Source organism: Schistocerca cancellata, chromosome 2 (assembly GCF_023864275.1).
Source record: "Schistocerca cancellata isolate TAMUIC-IGC-003103 chromosome 2, iqSchCanc2.1, whole genome shotgun sequence".
Classification (NCBI taxonomy): domain Eukaryota; kingdom Metazoa; phylum Arthropoda; class Insecta; order Orthoptera; family Acrididae; genus Schistocerca; species Schistocerca cancellata.
In genome coordinates, this window is record NC_064627.1 from 569,831,179 (window position 1) to 569,851,724 (window position 20,546).

The 20,546-nt window shown below is 40.9% G+C and overlaps 1 protein-coding gene and 1 pseudogene across 1 annotated transcript in view; both read right to left on the reverse strand.

The window, feature by feature from the left end:
- LOC126156597 (protein tfg-1-like) overlaps positions 1-17,201 on the reverse strand; it is a 127,593-nt gene extending 110,392 nt beyond the window's left edge. Inside the window, exon 1 of the mRNA XM_049916320.1 lies at positions 17,064-17,201. Within this exon, the coding sequence (XP_049772277.1) occupies positions 17,064-17,201 (138 nt within the window). The remainder of the gene's footprint in view (positions 1-17,063) is intronic.
- Positions 12,674-12,793, reverse strand: LOC126164225 (5S ribosomal RNA; annotated as a pseudogene).
- Positions 17,202-20,546: the final 3,345 nt, after the last annotated feature.

A 20,546-nucleotide genomic window follows, 5' to 3' on the forward strand; every position in this document is an offset into this window, starting at 1 on the left:
ATTGCGAAGGTACTGCCTCTGCAGGATTTTGTGCACGAACTGACCTGTCAATCATGACCCATAAACGTTCCACGGGATTCATATCGGGCGATCTGGGTGGCCAAATAGTTAACTCGAATTGTCCAGAATGTTCTTCAAAAATGGTTCAAATGGCTCTGAGCTCTATGGGACTTAACATCTGAGGTCACCAGTCCCCTGGACTTAGAACTACTTAAACCTAACTGACCTAAGGACATCACACACATCCATGCCCGTGGCAGGATTCGAACCTACGACCGTAGCAGAATGTTCTTCAAACAAACAGCAATGTGGCCCGCTGACATGGTGCATTGTCATCCATAAAAATTCCGTCAGAAGTCCGTGCGAATGGTCTCGAAGTATCCGAACATAACACCTCCCAGTCAATGATCGGTTCAGTTCCATGTAAACACAGTCCACACCATTATGGAGCCTTGTTGACAACCAGGGTTCGTGGTTTCGTGGGCTCCGCGCCGCACTGGAATCATACCATCGGCTCTTACGAACTGTAATCGGGACTCATTTGATCATGTCACAGTTTACCATTCGCCTAGGGCGACGAGCCCGCCAGAGGCGCTGCCGAGATGTCGTGCTGTTAGGAAAGGCATCCACGTCGGTCGTCTACTTTCAGAGTCTTTTAACACCAAATTTAGACGCACAGTCCTAACAGATACGTTCGTCGTACTTCCCACATTAATTTCTGCCGTCATATCAGGCTGTGTTGCATATCAGTTAGCAGTGACAACTCTACGCAAACACCAATGCTCTCGGTCGTTAAGTGAAGGCCGTCGACCACTGTTAGTCCGTAGTGAGAGTTAATACCCGAAATTTCGTATTCTCGTCACACTTTTGACACAGTGAATCTCGGAATTCTTAAAGATTTCCGAAATGGAAAGTCCCACGTGTGTAGTTCTGTCAATTCCCGTTGTGCGGTCATAATCACGTCGGGTTGATCTTATGAGAATCGACAGCAAACCAACACCGACAACGATAGTTCAGGTACACATGCTGACTCGCAAGCTGAAGATGAAGAGATAGAGAAAGTATATGAGGATATTGAAAGGGTAATACAGTACGTAAAGGGAGGTGAAAATCTAATAGTCATGGTGGACTGGAATGCAGTTGTAGCGAAATGAGTGGAAGAAAAGGTTACAGGAGAATATGGGCTTGGGACAAGGAATGAGAGGGGAGAAGTTCTATAATAAATTTCAGTTAGTAACAGCGATCACTCTTTTCAAGAATGATAATAGGAGAAAGTATACTTGGAAAAGGCCGTGTGATACGGGAAGATTTCAGTTAATTACATCATGATGGATTGCGAAATCAGATACTGTATTGTAATGTGTACCCAGGAGCAGATATAGACACAGATCACAATTGGTAGTAAGGAAGAGTCGGCTGAATTTTAAGACGTTAGTCAGGAAGAATCAATACACAAAGAAGTGGGAACGGTAGTACTAACGGATGACGAGATACGCTTGTCGTTCTCTAAGGCTGTAGATACAGCAATCAGGAATAGCTCAAGTTAAATAGGAAATATCTCTAAAAACGTCCACGAAGAAAAACATAGGTACAAAGAAACCATGGGTAACAGAAGAAAAACTTCAGTTGATCGATGAAAGAAAGAAGTACAAAAATGTACAGTTAAATTCAGGAATACCGAAATACAAGTCAGTTACGAATGAAATTAATAGGAAGTGCAGGGAAGAAAAGGCGAATTAGCTGCATGAAAAATGCGAAGAAATCGGCAAGGAAATGATTTTCGAAAGGACTGACTCATCGCATAGAAAAGTCAGAGTTATCTTCGGTGAAATTAGAAATTTAGGTGATAACATTAAGACTGCAACGGAAATTCTACTGTTACATGCAGAGGACGGAGCAGATAGGTGGAAAGAGTACACTGAAGACCTGTATGTTGGGGAAGACTTGTCTAATGCGATAGAAGAAGAAATAGCAATCGATATAGAAGAGATATGGGATCCAGTATTACATTCAGAATTTAAAAGAACTATGGATGGCTTAAAATCAAATAAGACAGAAGGAATGGATAACATTCCATCGGAGTGGCAACAAAACGACTATGCACATTCGTGCGTAGAACAAATGTGTCTGGCGATATACCATCTGACTTTGGAAAAATGTTGTCACACAATTATGAAGACGGCAACAGCTGACCAGTACGATAATTTCCGCACGAACAGCTTAACAGCTCATGTGTCCAAGTTGCTGACAAGACTAATATACAGAAGAAAGGAAAAGAAAATTGGGGATGTGTTAGATGATGGTCAGTTTGACTTTAGGAAATGTAAGGTCGCCGGAGAGGCACTTCTGATGTTGCATTGGATAATGGAAACAAGAGTAAAGGAAAATCAATACACTTTCATAGAATTTGTCGACCTGGAAAAAGCGTTCGACAGGGTCAAATGGTGCAAGATGTTCGAAATTCTGAGGAAAATAGGGGTAAGCTATAGGGAGAGAAGGATAATGTACAACATGTACAAGAACCAAGAAGGAGTAGTAATTGAAGACGAAGAACGAAGTTCTCGGATTAAAAAGAGTGTAAGACAGGGATGTAGCCTTTCGCCGCTATTGTTCAATGTATACATCGAAGCAACAGTGACTGAAATAAAGGAAAGGTTCAGGAGTGGATTTGAAATTCAGGGTGAAAGGACATCGATGATAAGATTCGCTGATGACATTGCCATCATTAGTGAAGAAATATTATAGGATCTGTTGAATGGAATGAACAGTTTCACGAGTATACAATTTGGATTGATAGTAAATCGAAGAAAGAGAAAGTAATGAAGAGAAGCTGAAATGATAGTAGCGAGGAACTTCACATCAGGATTGATGGTCATGAGGAGGATGAAGTTAAGGAATTATGCTACCGAGACAGCAAAATAACTCATGACCGATGGAGAAAAGAGGACATAAAAAAGAGTATCACAGGCAAGAAGAGCATTCCCGGCCAAGAGAAGTCTACTAGTATCAAAAACAGGCCTTAATTTGAGGAAGAAATTTCTGAGAATGTGCGTTTGGAGCACAGCGTTGTGTGATAGTGAAACATGGACTGTGGGAAAACTGGAACAGAAGACAATCGATGCATTTGAGATGTGGTGCTATAGACGAATGTTGAAAATTAGGTGAACTGAAAAGGTAAGAAATGAGGAGGTTCTGCGCAGAATCGGAGGGGAATCGAATATTTGGGAAACGCTGACAAGGAGAAGGGACAGGATGAAAGGACATCTCTTAAGACATGAGGGTATGACTTCCATGTTACTAGAGCCAGCTGTAGAGGGCAAAAACTGTAGAGGAAGAAAGAGATTGGAATACATTCAGCAAATAATTTAGGATGTATGTTTCAAGTGCTACTCTGAGATGAAGAGTTTGGCACAGGACAGGAATTCATCGCGGGCCGCATCAAACAAGTCAGATGACTGATGACCCCAAAAAAGTTTTATGGTATTCTCCTTCTGCAATAAATGCAGAGTGAACGTTTCCTTTGAAGAACTGGGTTCTGTTTTATAGAATTGCGTCCCTTTAGTTATTAATGTTATAGTTTCCATTAGCATAAAATGATGTGAATGTCTTTTTCCCTGTAAATTCTCACACCTTATATTTAATTTCTCATTTTTGAGTTTGCAAAAAAAAAAAAAAAAAAAAAAAAATCTACTATGGATTTTAAGCGCCGAGTCGACCGCGTATATTCATATCCTTCTTCCAGACTAATGAATCGCATACTTTTAATTGATTGTGTGTCGCAAACTGCCTTAGCTGTTCACCATTGTTATTAACTTCTTGTAGCGCAAAAGTACTTACTACTTCTGTTATCAGTTGGTTACCAACCCTCGCATTTAAATTTGCACATATTATAACATGGTCATTCTTATCTTTTTTGTCTACATCTTCCTTTAGTTTATAGCAAAAGTTTTTGAACTCCTACCACCGTGAGATATCCTCTCTCTATTTTAAATTGAAATTTGACAAGTCTTTCATTTATATGCTTGTAACTTATCATATTTACACATTCATTATTAATTGAAACTGCTGCTTTTGAGCTACTCTTCTATTGTCAGGAACATTACTACATATCATCGAATAGTCTTCTAATTCTCCGTACCATTTAATGACGACCACTGAATAAATTTTGGTTTCTTTTAGCATTTTGTTCAGTTCGGCTCATTTATCCCCCAGACTATTACATTGCAGATTGCTACTTTTGCTCGATCTAGAATTCCGAGTTGTTTTTCCTCATTTTCCCGCTTTGGTCGTTCATCCACTGATCCATCCTATTTTCTTATCGTGAAGACTTCGAGTGTTATATTTTCACCCTCGAACACGGTTCCTTCCAGCCAGTAGAATATCCAACTGAGTGGCTGCTTCCTCACATCCTTCAGACCTGTTGCCGATTATCTTATCCTTGATAGGACGGCTGCCTACTCCGGTCATACAATGTTCTTCTGATCGTCGGTTGGGATCTCCACCATGTTACCTTGGATGAGCGCTATGGACAGAGGGTTTTGGAGTATTATCAGGCCCTCAGAAACAGGGCTCCTTGTTGTTCCACTGCTCCTCATTGACTATTCAGACCACCCCATCATATTTGATAGGATACCTCTTCCGTCTCCCGCGGAATATTGCCTTTCTTGTTGTACATAAATCATATGGCACTAAAAACTGGCAGATTATTAAAAAGATTTTCTTCACAGATTTTATTGTGAGACACGTGCAATGTAATGTAAATGACGGAGCTGGCAGGATAATTGGTAATATCAGTGTGTGACTTTCATAGAACAAATAATGTTCAAGTACTACAAGGAAGCAATACATAGAATTTATGACCCAGTTCTCATGTAAAAGTGATAACAGTGATAACAGTCAGTGATGCTGAGCTTTTGATATTAACTGGGTGGGGAGTTAGATGAAAATATTTCTTGGAAGCAAAACGTTCAAGATCTTGTCCAGAAACTGAATGGTGCTGTCTTCAGAGTTTCTGGCAATGAATTGCGAAGACCTTTTTTCCTTATTACTTTCAGTCTATTATCTGCTATGATAGCATAACTTTGGGTCACTCTGCGCACTGACCAAAAACTGGTGGTCAGGCAGGTCTGTGGTGCCAGTTCGTGAACATCATGTAGGTCTTTGTACAGGTGCAAGTGTACCCATACGATAGTTTGTTGGTGGGGGGAAGGGGGTGGAGGGGCCTATACCTGGGAATACGGAGAGTTGTTACTATTTTGGAAGACGAATGTGGACTGGTAAATAGCCATAAACAAGTTTCAGTTCGACCTCAATAAAAATCTGCGTAATATCAACTTTTAAATCATTTTCGTGAAAGAAAAACGCCTGGCTACACCATATTTTTTTCTTTCTCTAAGAGATATGGGGGGGCTGTGGAGGGGGAGAGACTACACCATATTTTTTTCTTTCCCTAAAGAGCTATGGGGGCGAGGGAGGGGGTGAGCGTCGCACTTGTTCAGATGTCTCGAAATTCGAATCTGCCATCCCTGTACATAATACTCCATCATGGAATTTGTTGGTGACTGTGTTCACTCATTCAGAAGAAACTGCATCATTCATTAATTGAATGCTATACGAGAAAAACGATTTGCGCTCTGATAACACAGTCTTAATTATTGTACAGAGAGATGTGCACTATTGTGCAGGTTCATTTTTGATAGGCTACCAGTAGAGATGAAAAAGTAAGCGATAAATGACAACTCTACAGGTATAAGCGGAAAAGTTTCGTTGTGGCAATGTCTTTTTATTTTCTACAAGATTTCCTTGCAATAGCTGAGACTTGTTGCTGTATTGCGCTATCTATTTGTTTTTTTCCATATTTTTTTCTTATTGTATTAATTTCCTTTTTTACAAATTTTCCAAATTTTCTGGTCATCATTCTGTAAAATCGTTTGATGAGCAGGTAGCCCTAACTCGTGTGTTCCCACGGAACATCACAAACAAATAAAAATATCATAAAGGATAGCCAAAAGAGGATCTAAACTCCACTGCTACCGCATATATCTATAGTGCATTAACTAACAGACCATCCAGCTCGCTGAAATCTTTGAAATCTACATCTAAGATCACCACTTCCACGAAAGATCAGTTCAATATTGCGGTAAATGTTCCATCCCATCGGTTCAACTTAGAGCCCTACAAACACAGAGATCAAATCAGTCGCGGGTTTCCCGTAGATTACTGACGCAGATGCAGCCCACCTACGCTCATGCATACGAATGAATGTTTACTAATGCTGGTTCCGTCTCCGTAAAGTTATAATTTGCTGCGCGTGATATCTCCGCCTTGGCTGATCTGGAAAATAACTGAGAAGTACTAGGATTGTTCATGCTGCAGCGACCTAAACTGTTAGTCCGTACCGTGCTACTTTGATTACCGTTGAGAAATAAGAGTAAATCTTTTGGAATGTATGATACCACCTTCTGTATGGCTCTCTCGAACGAAAGAAAAGGTGAGATAACTTTTCATCGTAATTAACTCACTGCGTCGCTACTGGGTCTCACAACAGGCAAAACTGTCCCTCTTTAATCGTCAGGATAGTAAACTCTTAAAATATTGTAACAAGGAAATGAAATTCAAGACGTCGTGTCGTCTTTTTCCTAATAGCATACTAAACAGAAAATAGTTCTCTAACAAAACAAATACTAGAAGAACAGTCTTAACTCACATCGTTTTCAAGCTTAAATATGTAGATTTTCTGCCACGAAACAACAAAAGGCTTCAATAACAAAGTCAGAATCGGAGTGGCGTGCAAACTAAATGGCAATAGTTGAAGAGATACATAAGCGAAACTTTCCTTTAGGGCACTCGGTATTCCAAATTCAACAGTGCAGCAGTTTAACCTAAAACTTTATTTCTGTTCTTAATTAGTCTTTAAACGTGTCCCTCATTTGCAGTCGACAAAAGACACCTACCATATTGCTTTTTGCTATTCAATTGTTTTCTTAGGCCTTAAAAACGTGTTGAAAGTAACGTCATAATTAAGAAGACTTTTGTTAATTTTGAGGGATGCAGGTAACTATTCGGTTACGACCAATCAAAGATAAATTATATTTGTATAGGAAAGTTACGAACACCAAAATCGAGAATGGCCACACAAAGGAGTCTATCCTGCTCCATATGTCATCGGTGTTTCATAGATGACACTAGACACTACTAGACTCACCGGTAAGGTTTTTCAGTGAGAAGGAGTGATTATACTGGCAGGATTGGAAAATATTAGAGAAGTTCAGACAGCGCAGTACGGATGATACATAGCGGAAGGAACACCGAAACAGGTGAGCACTACTCATCCTCTTGTCCCGCCATAAAGCATGCCCAGCCTGAGTGGAAGCAGTCCCTCATACACACCGGCTATAAACGAGAACTGCAATGATCTTGCGTGGCTGTTAGCTGAATTTCTGTGTTTCTCTCTCGCTCTTATGGTAAATCTAATCTAAGATCCGTTTCGTGTTAGTTAAGCTGGGTTTACACCAGCAAGTTATCGGAGCATTTTACTTGCGCGGAGGAACTTGCCGCGCGAGTTGCGAGTGTAAACATATCGCCAAGTCGACTTGCGACCGTAGCAATTTATTGCGGAAGTGACTTGCTGCACGTTTTCCGCTTCCAGAGTGAACACTACGCAAGAAGTACCTGCAAGTAACTTGCAACTTTTAGGATTTATTTGAATTTCCTGCAAGTAGGAAGCGCAAGCTATAGTGAGTATGTCTTCTGTATAACATTCATATTTAACATTTTACTTTATGTGGTGACTTAATTTTATGCAACCATCCCACATATTATATGCTAACAAATTTCAGAAATGGAGGAGAACGAGAATGGACGAAGCAGGATACAGAAAATTTTATTGAAGCCTTTGAGAGCTACCCCGGAATATGGGACGTGCATAACCGGGACTTTATGGATAGAGTGAAGAAGATGAGCGCATTAAATGAAATCTCGTTGATATTCGACACATCTGTGAAAGAAGTACAGAGAAAGTGGCATAAGTTGAAGGCACAATTTTCTCACGAAGTTGGGAAACTGCAGAAACTCGGTGGCCGTATTTAACTGCAATGAAATTTCTCGAAAGTAGTGTTGCCACAACCTCTAACAGAATATCTTCGCTATCAACAAAGGTAGGTAGCTTTAAAGTTAAGCTGGAATTCCTTGTTAGTTTACTGTAGCTCCTTGTTGGGTCGTAAAAGTGGGGTAGGCTACTCTTCATTGTGAGATTTCAGTTTCATGACTTTTACCACCTGTCTGTATTATGTAAAAGAATTAACTGCTAAATACTATGACAATGTACTCTCCTACTAATTTATTTATTCATATTGAAATATCTGAGAATCTACAAATATAAGAATTATGTTTTGACACCACTGTCTGCTGCCTCTGTATTTGTGGAAATTATGATTTTTAAAGGCTTCTTATAACACTTAATAGTGATTGTCTATCTGTTGTTCATAATTTCACTGTTCAGAGCCCAATAATTAAGTATCTGTGTAGTATTTCTCAACTGAATGCTTTAGCACAACACTTATCTCCTTCCAGGATTATTGTTCCTCATATACGCAAATGACCTTCCAGCTAATATACAAGAAGCAGAATCAGTTCTTTTTGTTGATGACACTAGTATTGTAACCAATCCAAGCATTCTTCAACAGAAGATTTGGTAAACAGCGTTCTGAAAAGTATCATTGCCTGGTTTTCTGCCAATGGTCCCACCCTCAACTTAAAAAAATATAAACATATTCAGTCCCACACATCCAGGTGTACTGCACCTGTGATAAGTTAACATATGGTGAGGAAATAATAAATAGGGTGGAAACTTCAAAATTCTTAGGTGTCCATGTTGATGAAAATTTAAACTGGAAAAAGCACATTTTGGAATCCTAAAACAACTTAGTTCAGCCACATTTGCACTTAGAATGGTTGGGGAGAGAAAAATTAGTAAGTTGATATATTTCCATAGAATGTCATATGGAATAATGTTCTGGGGGCAACTCATCTCTATATAAGAAAGTCTTCATTGTCCAAAAGTGTGTTGTAAGAATAATATGTGATGCTCACCCACGATCATCCTGTAGACACCTGTTTAAGGTGTTGGGCATTCTGACTACTGCTTCACAGTATATTTATGCCTTTATGAAGTTTGTTGCAAATAATACATTTCAGTTCAAAAGGAATGATGCTCATAATTACAATACCAGAAGGAAAAGTTACATTCATTATTCGATATTAAGGTTGTGTTCAGCACAAAAAGGAGTTCTCTATGCTGCAACTAAAAGTTTTGATTACTTACACGGTGATATAAAGTGTCTGACTGATAGAAAAGTAAAACATTGAAAACAAACTGAAAAAGTTTCTCCTTGACAACTCCTATTCCATAGAAGAATTTCTTTTACTGTGAAGTGTAATAGGTGGTGGGTACTAACTTGTCTGTATGTTATAGACTGTTATGGATATTAAAATATATACACCTTATAAATGTTCGCATGCAGACATGTTCATAAATTAATTTGCTACGTAAAATGACTCCTTCCACATCATTACAATTTATCATGCAAAATGATCCCCACAACATGTAACTAACTAACTATATCAGTCTCTGCAAATATGATTGCCATGTGGAAATATACATTTGCAGTAAGATCACTAGGCATAGTATTGAGTAGATCCAGTTTTAGGAAATGTAAACAAATTATTTTCATAATACCGCCTCCAACAGGACCATGCCTTGTAAAGCTCTGTGGTGTTCAAAACAATCTTTGGATTGCTGACTGTTTCACTTAATACAGGGTAGTTGTTCTCTCTCCGCTCCAGTTTCGGCAGTGAGAGAGACCAGTGCTGCCAATCGAAGCATAATTAATGTTACAGATTTTATAAACATAGAATAATGATAATGGAATATCTGTATGATACCGAATTAAAACACATTAATTAATGTGAATTAGTCACACTTTAGATTGTGAACTTTAATTTTCATTCACCAGTGAGAGTGGTAAAGTGCTGAGACAATTTTAAATTCTAATAATCATTACTATCTTCTGGTTCTAGTATGAGCAATACGCTTCCCATGAAGTCTATCAAAACTGTATGGAAACTTAGTTATATTCCATTTCTTTGCCTCTTGTATTCCTTCATCTGCTGTTATATTCAATTTTGTTACTTTTTGCAGGAAGAAGAAATAGTAACAGGAGATGATACGCCTGTTACTGATGAGGGGAAAAAACGAAAAAGAAAGGAGTGTAATGGAAGTGGTAATGTGCTCATTGAAAAGGCAGAAAAAATTCTTGGGCAGGAAACTGATGCTTTCCAAAGCTTTGGAGATTATGTGGCTAGAGAGCTGCGGTCACTAAAGAATAAAAAATATAAACAAACTAAAAATAATGATTCTGAAAAGCATCATTGAAATAAGCGAGATCGACAGTGCAGAAATATCATCCACTCCAGTTTCGGCAGTGAGAGAGACCAGTGCTGCCAATCGAAGCATAATTAATGTTACAGATTTTATAAACATAGAATAATGATAATGGAATATCTGTATGATACCGAATTAAAACATTATTTTATTTTCAGAACGTAGTGTTTATTGAGTAACCTTTCCACCCTTACAAAAACAAAAAAAAAAAAAAAACAAAAAAATGGCTCGGTAAACCTGTAATGTTTGGTGAATTTAAGGTCACTGGAATATGTACATTGTGGGCTTTTGTTGGAACAGTAAATGCTAAATAATTAAATATGTATCATTATTAGCTAGAATCTTAAATATGGTTCACTAACATTGATTGTGTGAGAAGTTGCCTTGTTCCAATTCTGTGCCAAAATAAATAGCCACAAATTCGGTCAGATATATCTATTAATAACAAATGAAAGACAATTCATAAAGAAACCGAATGGTAGGTTGTGGTGAGATTCTTGTCCTACACAAGTCTTTGTGGAAGCTTTAATTGTACTGTGCAAAATAATTCAAAATTGCAACAAAGGAAAGATTTTTGTAAAGAAACTGAAAGTTGGTTTCAGTTCCTTACCTGACCTGGATCTCCTTGTGGGAGTTGTATGCAGAATACAGTTATTTTCAAAATTGCAATGAAGGAAAGAATTTTTGTAAAGAAACTCAAAGGTAGGTTGTGATGCTTTCTTGGCTCCTTGTGTAAACTGTGTTGAGCACACTATAGTTTATTTCAAAATTGAAATGTTTTGTTGCATGTCAAATATAGTCTATCGGCGCTATTAACGTCAACGGATCATTTGAGGACATTCTGTAAAAGTTTTCAAAAATATCCATGCTCTCGATTCCAAGCCCTTGCAAAAGGTTTATAGGCAACGTTTTGCGATCTTCTCATTATCCAATCTCTAACCCAAATACCTTTCTTTTCCTTTTTCACGTTATTCATTACAATTACAAGAGCTGCAACATACTCACCGGCCTAATTGTCATTTTATATTTCGGCTCACACTCGTAGTGGTACTGAAAGCTTATGTAAACAGTATCAGCAAGTTGTTGACGCAAGTTTCTTACCAGAGTACTTGCGGAAGAATCTGGCTTAATTCTTGCGCTGCTGTGTAAACACAGCTGCAAGCGTTTCGTAATAACTTCTGCAAGCGACTTGCTAGTGTAAATGCAGCAGTATTCTGACTTCCATGTACCCTAATCGATTTCAGTAGTACCAGAGAAACAGCAGTTAACTGTGTAAGAAATCTTTTTGATCATGCTGATGAATGAGATATCTTTTAGTACAGTTTACATCAGTCATTTTGATGCTATCTATCCACCGAGGGAAAAAAATTACACTTATGTACGCAAGTACAGTGAGCAGATATAAATGTGCTTACTCAAATGATTACATATCAGTTACATATCAGGTTTACCTATATTGCCTCCCAAACTCCCCAGGCCCGCCCCTACCCACCTTAGATACCACGTAGGTTCCAAGCGGAATGCTCTGAGTCAATAATACCCCTCTGTGACTGTCGTTCCGCTTGCCTCATGTTCGAAGGTTTATGCTACACAATGCAATATGTCCTATATCTAGTATCATTTTTTGACAAATGATTATGTTTCTAGGTAAATATGATGTATTAAATTTTTAACTTCTTGGTCAATTTTCAATGCGCATATAAGCGTTGCCTGCAGTAACCATAGATAAGCCGAAATTTTATCGTCGGGTTTTTGTTTGTAGAATTGTTTAGTCAATAATTAACATTAAATTCGTTTCAAAGTAGGAACTTTCTGAGACCCGAATGAGCTACTGCGTGCTGACGGCCAAACCAGAATCCGTGCGGGAGACATACAGGTTCATGTTGACTACACGCAATACTAGGAAAAGTATGCCACATTCGCTCACCAACATGCACCCAGCAACCGTGTCAGCCGATCGCGGAAAGGAATGGAATGTTTCCGAAGACATTAATCTCTATCAGTTGCTGTGCTAAACGTTTACACACTTTTCACAATCGAACTGCTTCGTTTGGAGGAATCAGATCCACGAAGCCTTTTTTGACGTGTAATCTTTTCAGTGTGATTTGTTTACGTATGAATTAGCTTCATATGATTTTGACTTCTTGTTAGTGAACTGTAATGTTATGTGGCAGCATGACCTGGTGTAAGTCTCTCAATTGGACGCCACTTCGGTGGCTTGCGTGTCTGTAGTACCAACGCCACCCAGTGTTCCCCGGATGGTCACCCATCCAAGTACTAGTCGGGCTCAGCGTTGCTTAACTTCGGTGATCGGGCGGGAACCAGTGTTACCAACGTGACAAGGCCGCTTGCAGTGAGCTATAGAAAAGTAACACGACCTCCATAAATATTCACCTGTATGAAAATGTTATATAGCTTAAGGGCTACTTTCAGTATTACTTGTACGCCATTTGATTTTCCGCGCACATTGGAAAGTTTCCCTATATAGACAAAGCATCTAAGACAACAACTTGTAACACCTCCGATTTATTATCCCGACCAGATCTGATCGAACAGCAGTCCAATATTTATTATTAACACGACCGTGAACCTAATGAGGCTGGTAATCGGAATTGACTGCTACGGAAGTTGTTACTTTCCAGTTCGTTCTGCTCAATACTATAATGCTGAATGTCTGGTAATGAGGAACACCAACACAGTTTTACTAATTACGAACTTATATTCTTCTCATAACACAAAAAAGGAGATAGCACTGTCATACATATCTAATTACGGCTAATCTCAGCACAGGCTTTCTTCGTTTTCCATTATCGTCACACGCTAATCCATCACTGCATCCAACACTGCAATCCAAGGTTAGGCCGGCGCGGTAGACGTGAAACCAAATATCGGCACTAGTAACGTCACTGATCACTTTCGTAATGATACTTCTTCACTTTCCCGGTATTAATCTATTACATAGGGGTCTAACCACGGCGATGGCGACACCCTTCACCGTTAAAGTCCCGTATTTCAACAAAGGCCTTCACTCACATATACCCGCCAACCAACTGGCGCATCTCGACTCTCGCTCTCTCAACACGTCACAATCGATTGTTCGTCCTATCGACCTGTGCTAAGTGCAAAGTTATAGTAAGGGCCTATGGACCTCTTACACACTCCAAATACACTCCTGAGAAAAAAAGTGAAACATTCAGAAGACATGGACTGATGTCAATGTAACTTCATACAGATACACACCATCAACGTTTATATATATGATTAGAGCTGCAATTCTGTGTGGTTGGTAGAACGGCCACCAGAGTGCATTAGCTTCGTTCGTGTTACCAGGCCTGGTAGGGTATAAAGGGCCGTGTGGATCATCAGAGTTTCAAAGGGCTCTCATTGTGGTATTACATTTGGCCGACTGGTCAAACTGTGTGATATCCAGATTTGTGGGGCATCCAGGTGTTGGACTGCATAGGAACGTGGGGGCAGGCATAATCGTCAAGGTTCCAGTCGACGATGTTTGATTACCACAAAACAGTAACACCATGTTGTGCACCACGCACGTCTGAATTCCTTCATATCTGCGTCTGCCATCCTCGACCAATTACTGGAATCTCTGGATTCTATGTCATTCTTCTCCATTGGTGAGAGACAAGCAGCTGCCGAACTTGGAATTACTGCTCCACGAATAGGACTCCGTTAACACTACGACACAAACGGCTACGTTTGGAATGGTGCCGAGACCAGGAAGCATCGACTGCTGATGGACGGTGTCGCACTGCGTTCAGTAATGACTCGCCTTTCTGCTCTGCCCCGCACGACCTCCGTCGGCGAGTGCGGCGGTGACCTTGGGAAGGATCCAGTGCTTTCAATGTTTTAGAGAAGCACAGCGGTGTTACGTTTGGCGTCATGATGTGGTGAGTCATCGGGTATGACTTCAGGTCACGGCTGGTAGTGATCGAGGGCGTCAAGGACAGCTTACGTCTTTATGTATTACCTATCACGCAACAGTATCGTGTTACCATTTTTCAACCGGTTGGTTGGTTGATTTGGGGAGGGGACCAAACGGCGAGGTAATCGGTCGCATCGGATTAGGGACCTTTTCAAAGGTACCATCGCGACATTTGCCTGAAGCGATTTTGAGAAATCACGGAAAACGTAAATCAGGATGGCCGGATGCGGGTTTGAACCGTCGTCCTCCTGAAATCGAGTTTAGTGTGCTAACCACTGCGCCACATCACTCTGTTTCCAACAGAACAATGCTCATCCTCAAATGGAACGCGTGGTCCAAGTGCCGAAGTGGTACGCCAGTGGCAAGCAAGATAGGCACATCTGTCTCCGACAGAACATGTGAAGGACCGGCTCGGAAGTCAACTCCATCTGAATGGCAGTAACCAGTATATCAAGGGCCAGTTACAAAAGCTGTTGCGCTCAGAAGTAGATATTGCGGAGACTTAGCGTAGACACAGCCTGAGGGATGGTTTCCGGAATGAGTTTTCGTTCAGCAGTGGCAAACAGTTTTTTTGTCTGTTGCAGAGAGAAAATTCATTCTGCAGTGGGACACAGTTTTAATCTGCCAGGAAATTTCATTTCAGCGATGTCTCCAATGTAGAGCGAAAATTTCATATGGAAAATATATGACGATGTTTGCCTCTTCTGCAGAAGTGAATTAATTTGTTTGATTCATTGGTTGAGAATCTGATGGAGGAATCGCCAAGCCATCATCCCTGATGATAAAAGATATCAGGTGATGATGTGAGACTGGCAAACAGGTGGAAGAAAAAGGAGGAACGGAGAAAAATTGGGCCACCAGTCCCCCCCCCCCCCCTCCCAGAAACAACTGTTCACTACTGACCACTAAAATTGCAACACCACGAAGATGACGTGCTACAGACGCGAAATTTAACCGACAGTACGAAGATGCTGTGATATGCAAATGATTAGTTTTTCAGAGCATTCACACAAGGCGACACCTACAACGTGCTGACATGAGGAAAGTTTCCAACAGATTTCTCATACGCAAACAGCAGTTGCCCGGCGTTGCCTGGTGAAACGTTGTTGTGATACCTCGTGTAAGGAAGAGAAATGCGTACCATCACGTTTCCGACTTTGATAAAGGCCGGATTGTAGCCTATCGCGATTGCGGTTTATCGTATCGCAACATTGCTGCTCGCGTGGTCGAGATCCAATGACTGTTAGCAGAATATGGAATCGGTGAGTTCAGAAGGGTAATACGAAACGCCGTGCTGCATCCCAACGGCCTCGTATCACTAACAGTCGAGATGACAGACATTTTATCTGCATGGCTCTAACGGATCGTGCAGCCACGTCCCGATCCCTGAGTCAACAGATGAGGACGTTTGCAAAACAACAACCGTCTGCACGAACCGTTCGATGACGTTTGCAGCAGCATGGACTATCAGCTCGGAGACCATGGCTGCGGTTACTCTTGACGCTGCATCACAGACAGGAGCGCCTGCGATGGTGTACTCAACTACGAACCTGGGTGCACGAATGGCAAAACGTCAATTTTCGGATGAATCCAGGTTCTGTTTACAGCATCGTAATAGTCGCATCCGTGTTTGGCGACATCGCGGTGAATGCACATTGGAAGCGTGTATTCGTCATCGCCATACTGGCGTATCACCCGGCGTGATGGTGTGGGGTGCTATTGGTTACACGTCTCGGTCACCTCTTGTTCGCATTGACGGAAATTTGAACAGTGGACGTTAAATTTCAGATATGTTAAGACCCGTCGCTCTACCCTTCATTCGATCCGTGCAAACCCTACAGTTCAGCAGGATAATGCACGACCGCATGTGGCAGGTCGTGTACGGGCCTTTCTGGATGCAGAAAATGTTCGACTGCTGCCCTGGCCAGCACATTCTCCAGATCTCTCACCAACTGAAAACGTCTGGTCAATGGTGGCCGAGCAACTAGCTCGTCACAATACGTCAGTCACTACTCTTGATGAACTGTGGTATCGTGTTGAAGCTGCATGGTCTGCTGTACCTGTACACGCCATCCAAGCTCTGTTTGACTCAATGCCCAGGCGTATCGAGGCCGTTATTACGGCCAGAGGTGGTTGTTCTGGGTACTGATTTCTCAGGATCTATGCACCCAAATTACGTGAAAATGTAATAACATGTCAGTTCTAGTATAATATATTTGTCCAGTGAATACCCGTTTCTCATGTGTATTTCTTCTTGGTGTAGCAATTTTAATGGCTAGTAGTGTAGAATGAAAAATGAGTATGTATGAATATTGAGGTAAGAAAGATACATGTATGTAAATTCGTTGTTAGATATATGTATTGAGAGATTGCAGTAATTGTGCTACCTTTGTTTGAACAGGGAAATTGTAAAGAAATACGAGACCGTTTGATACAAATTATACCACTTTTGTAGCTTACTCCGGTAAAACTGAGGACGCTGTTCTTGTGCTTGTGAGGCTATTCGCTGCAAGACGGGCAGACAGCACACGGTCCGCAGCTCAGGAGTGGCCAATGCTCCTATCGACATTGACTTGCTCCGTTAAGGCGACACCGCCTGGGCGGGACGAGTCTCTCTCAAACCCAGCTGCGCCCGGCTCTCCTTGAATGTCGCTGACGAGCCGATCTCAGTTGACAGCTGACCTCAGGGTGCGCTGCCCCTGCCTTTCGGCCTGTCTGAATGCAGAGGCACGCGAGCTGATTAGCCACCAGGGGCACGTTCCTGGTGTCACGCATGCCGTCCCCAGGTGCGACTGGGGACGGTTCTTGCCCTGACGTCATCCGGGGTCGGCTGGCTGCACGCTCCATTGACAAGAGGCTGTGGGAAAGGTCACGCACGGAAGAGCCACGAAATCAGGTCTGCCATGACTGGATATTGAGAAGAAAACTGTTCCTGGAGATTTACTACGACCGTGAATTTGGAACCAGAAAATGCTTAAAGAAAAACTGCATCAAGTAAATTAATATTGTATAAACCCGAAGAATCTGTTTTAACTCCGGAAACTTCAAAAGAAAACCTCCGTATGAGAAGTTTCCCAATCATGTTAAAATTCTGATAATAAAATCCTTTGATAGTGAAAAACAGTAAATCACTCTGAAACTAATTTGATAAATAATGACACAGTATACTGTAATTTTGCATACCAGTAACCGTTAAACCCAGATAAATTTGCATCTAAACGTGAATGAATGGAAGTATGACGTTAAGTGACATAGCCGGCTGTTGTGGCCGAGCGGTTCTAGGCGCTTCAGTCCGGAACCGCGCTGCTGCTACGGTCGCAGGTTCGAATCCTGCCTCGGGCATGGATGTGTGTGATGTCCTTAGGTTAGTTAGGTTTAAGTAGAATGATATTTTCACTCTGCAGCGGAGTGTGCGCTGATATGAAACTTCCTGGCAGATTAAAACTGTGTGCCGGACCGAGATTCGAACTCGGGACCTTTGCCTTTCGCGGGCAAGTGCCTTACCATCTGAGCTATCCAAGCACGACTCACGCCCCGTCCTCACAGCTTTACTCCTGCCAGATTGATTTACTGTTTTCCACTATCAAAGGATATTATTATCAGAATGTTAGGTTTAAGTAGTTCCAAGTCTAGGGGATTGATGACCTCAGATGTTAAGTTCCATAGTGCTCAGAGCCATTTGAACCATTTAAGTGGCAAGTAAACAAAGATCACGTAATTTCACAGCTGTTACATTCAAAGTTCCCTCTAATACACTAACTTGAACCAAAGGCGAATGAGCTACTTATTTGTAATTGGTCTGTCTAAATAACTGCAATGGCAGATGACTTAACTCACCGTCTAGCCGCATTTCACAGTACAACACATTTCACCTAAACAACTGCATATACACATCGAAGCACACCCTTCCAAAGGACACACACAACACATGAAACGACTAGTACAAATACAATGAAAAGCAAAAACAAATAAACAACGGCAATAACTACTGTTAGTGGTGGGGTCAACAATCACTGAAGGTGAACGGTCTTTACGATACACTATTATCCTTTTATTTACAGTGAGAAACATTAAGAGATAGTCTATTACATAGCAAAAAGAAATTAAATTGTTTATAGTTGTGAGTTCCTCGAAGAGAGGAATGATTTTGAGTCTTATCTGTTCTGGGTCGGCGCGATGTGGCGACGGTGGAGAAGCAGTTTGAAGTTGCTGATATGAATCCTGTAAGTTCATCCAGTCGTGTCCCTGGCATTAATATATCCTGTTTCGGCTGGCGGTGGTAAAAAGTTGCGTAGCTTCCATTTCTTGTAGGCCGGAACAAAGTAATTGTTTATGCAGTACCTGAAGGTCGTATTAGTTCAACTTTCTCACACGATAGCTTGGCACAGCCCACATGAAGTGTTTAAATTAACATTCCATTTGCTATAATTTTCCAATTTCGAAGTGAGACAGTCCATCTGCTGTTAATATTCGTGATTTACGATAGCAATGATCCCGCGAAAACAGTCACTTACGTAGCAATACAGTTCACAGTTTCCACAATGGCGGTTAGTGTTTTAGCATACGTCGTATTTCTTAGTCAAGAAAAATGAGCAATATTAAATTCACAGTTTATGTAATGCAGTTCACTTCTAAACCGACGATAATACTGTCTGTTCACTAGTGCATTTTTCCTGCCACAAGCATCATTCTGAAAAAACCAACAGCGTTCGAGTAATACAACGTCCGTTTAGAATGTCCACGTCACATTTCAAACAGTGTCTAACACACGAAAGCCCGGCATTATATCGCCGTAAACACTAACCATTACTACACACATTCCGGCCGCTTTGACCGAGCGATTCTAGGTTCTTCAGTCCGGAACCGCGCTGCTGCTACGCTCGCAGGTTCGAATCCTGTGTGTGATGTCCTTAGGTTAATTAGGTTTAAGTAGTTCTAAGTCTAGGGGACTGATGACCTCAGATGTTAAGTTCCATAGTGCTCAGAGCCATTTGAACCATTTTATTCAGCCCAGACGTAAATCAACATCACAATGTTGCAAATACTACGAAACGAGTCATTTCAGATGTAAACTCAATTTTACTACAGTAAGTGACATTTCAAAATCACTAACACACTCATTAGTATTTGAGCCATTTTTTACTACACACAGTACTTGTACAATTTTGGTAAACATTTTTGGAATACAGTGATCAATAGATTGACATAACATTGAGACATAAATGTTGTGATCAAGACTGAACTTTAGTTAAAATATAACACAGTACTTGCTTTCGTATCGCCACGCTCACGCGCCATCCGCGACTCGGCGACTGTCTGCCACACACTGTTCGACCCGGCAACTATCGATATCTCTCTCGCTTCACAGTTCCTACAACACTTCTGCCTATTGTATTCCGTTTCAGACAATACATTTAATAAAACTGTTTGAAAGATAATCAGAAAAAATCCAAGTCTTTACATAAGGAACTCGTATAAAAAGCAGCAAATTAAAGATAGTCACACTTCATGTTGTACACTATTTAACCAAATGACAAAATATCCTACGTCACCAGAAATGCATCTATGAAGTACAAGGTCGTCAAAGAAAAGAAAAAAATTATATCTAGTTGTTAGTCATGGCATCACACTATGACTGCAGAAGGTACAGGAAGACTTACTCGCTGTCCTTTGGGACGAGATTATGAGTTCAGAAGACATTTTGCCTGTCTGTGGCGTTTACACAGCCGCACAGATTTTAGTACGCTAATAGTGCAGCACTAAGAACACTGATGTCTGCCATTACCAGGTGCCTCACGTTGATTCTTAATGGTTTGAAATAAACTTTTCGTTTGTAAAGAAAGCAGAGGATACTTGCCGGAGCCGAGTAATCATTAGGTAAGTATGAAATCTTTCCTTTATTAGGTGCCATAAACCTTGCTGATAGAAACTGTTTTTAAAATGAGTCGTAAAGGGAACAGTCATGTTGTCCTGTAAAAAAAAATGGCTATCAATGACGCTAGTATCAGATTACTGATAATAACAAAATGTGTACAGTTTGGTGGAGACAAACAGGTACTGAAGGGAATTGATAAGTATAAGGCGGAAGTCATTGGCGTGGCTGTTTTACCAGTATGTGGGAGTGGTTTTTGGTTGAACTGGTGTATGATGACTCCAAGTGAACTG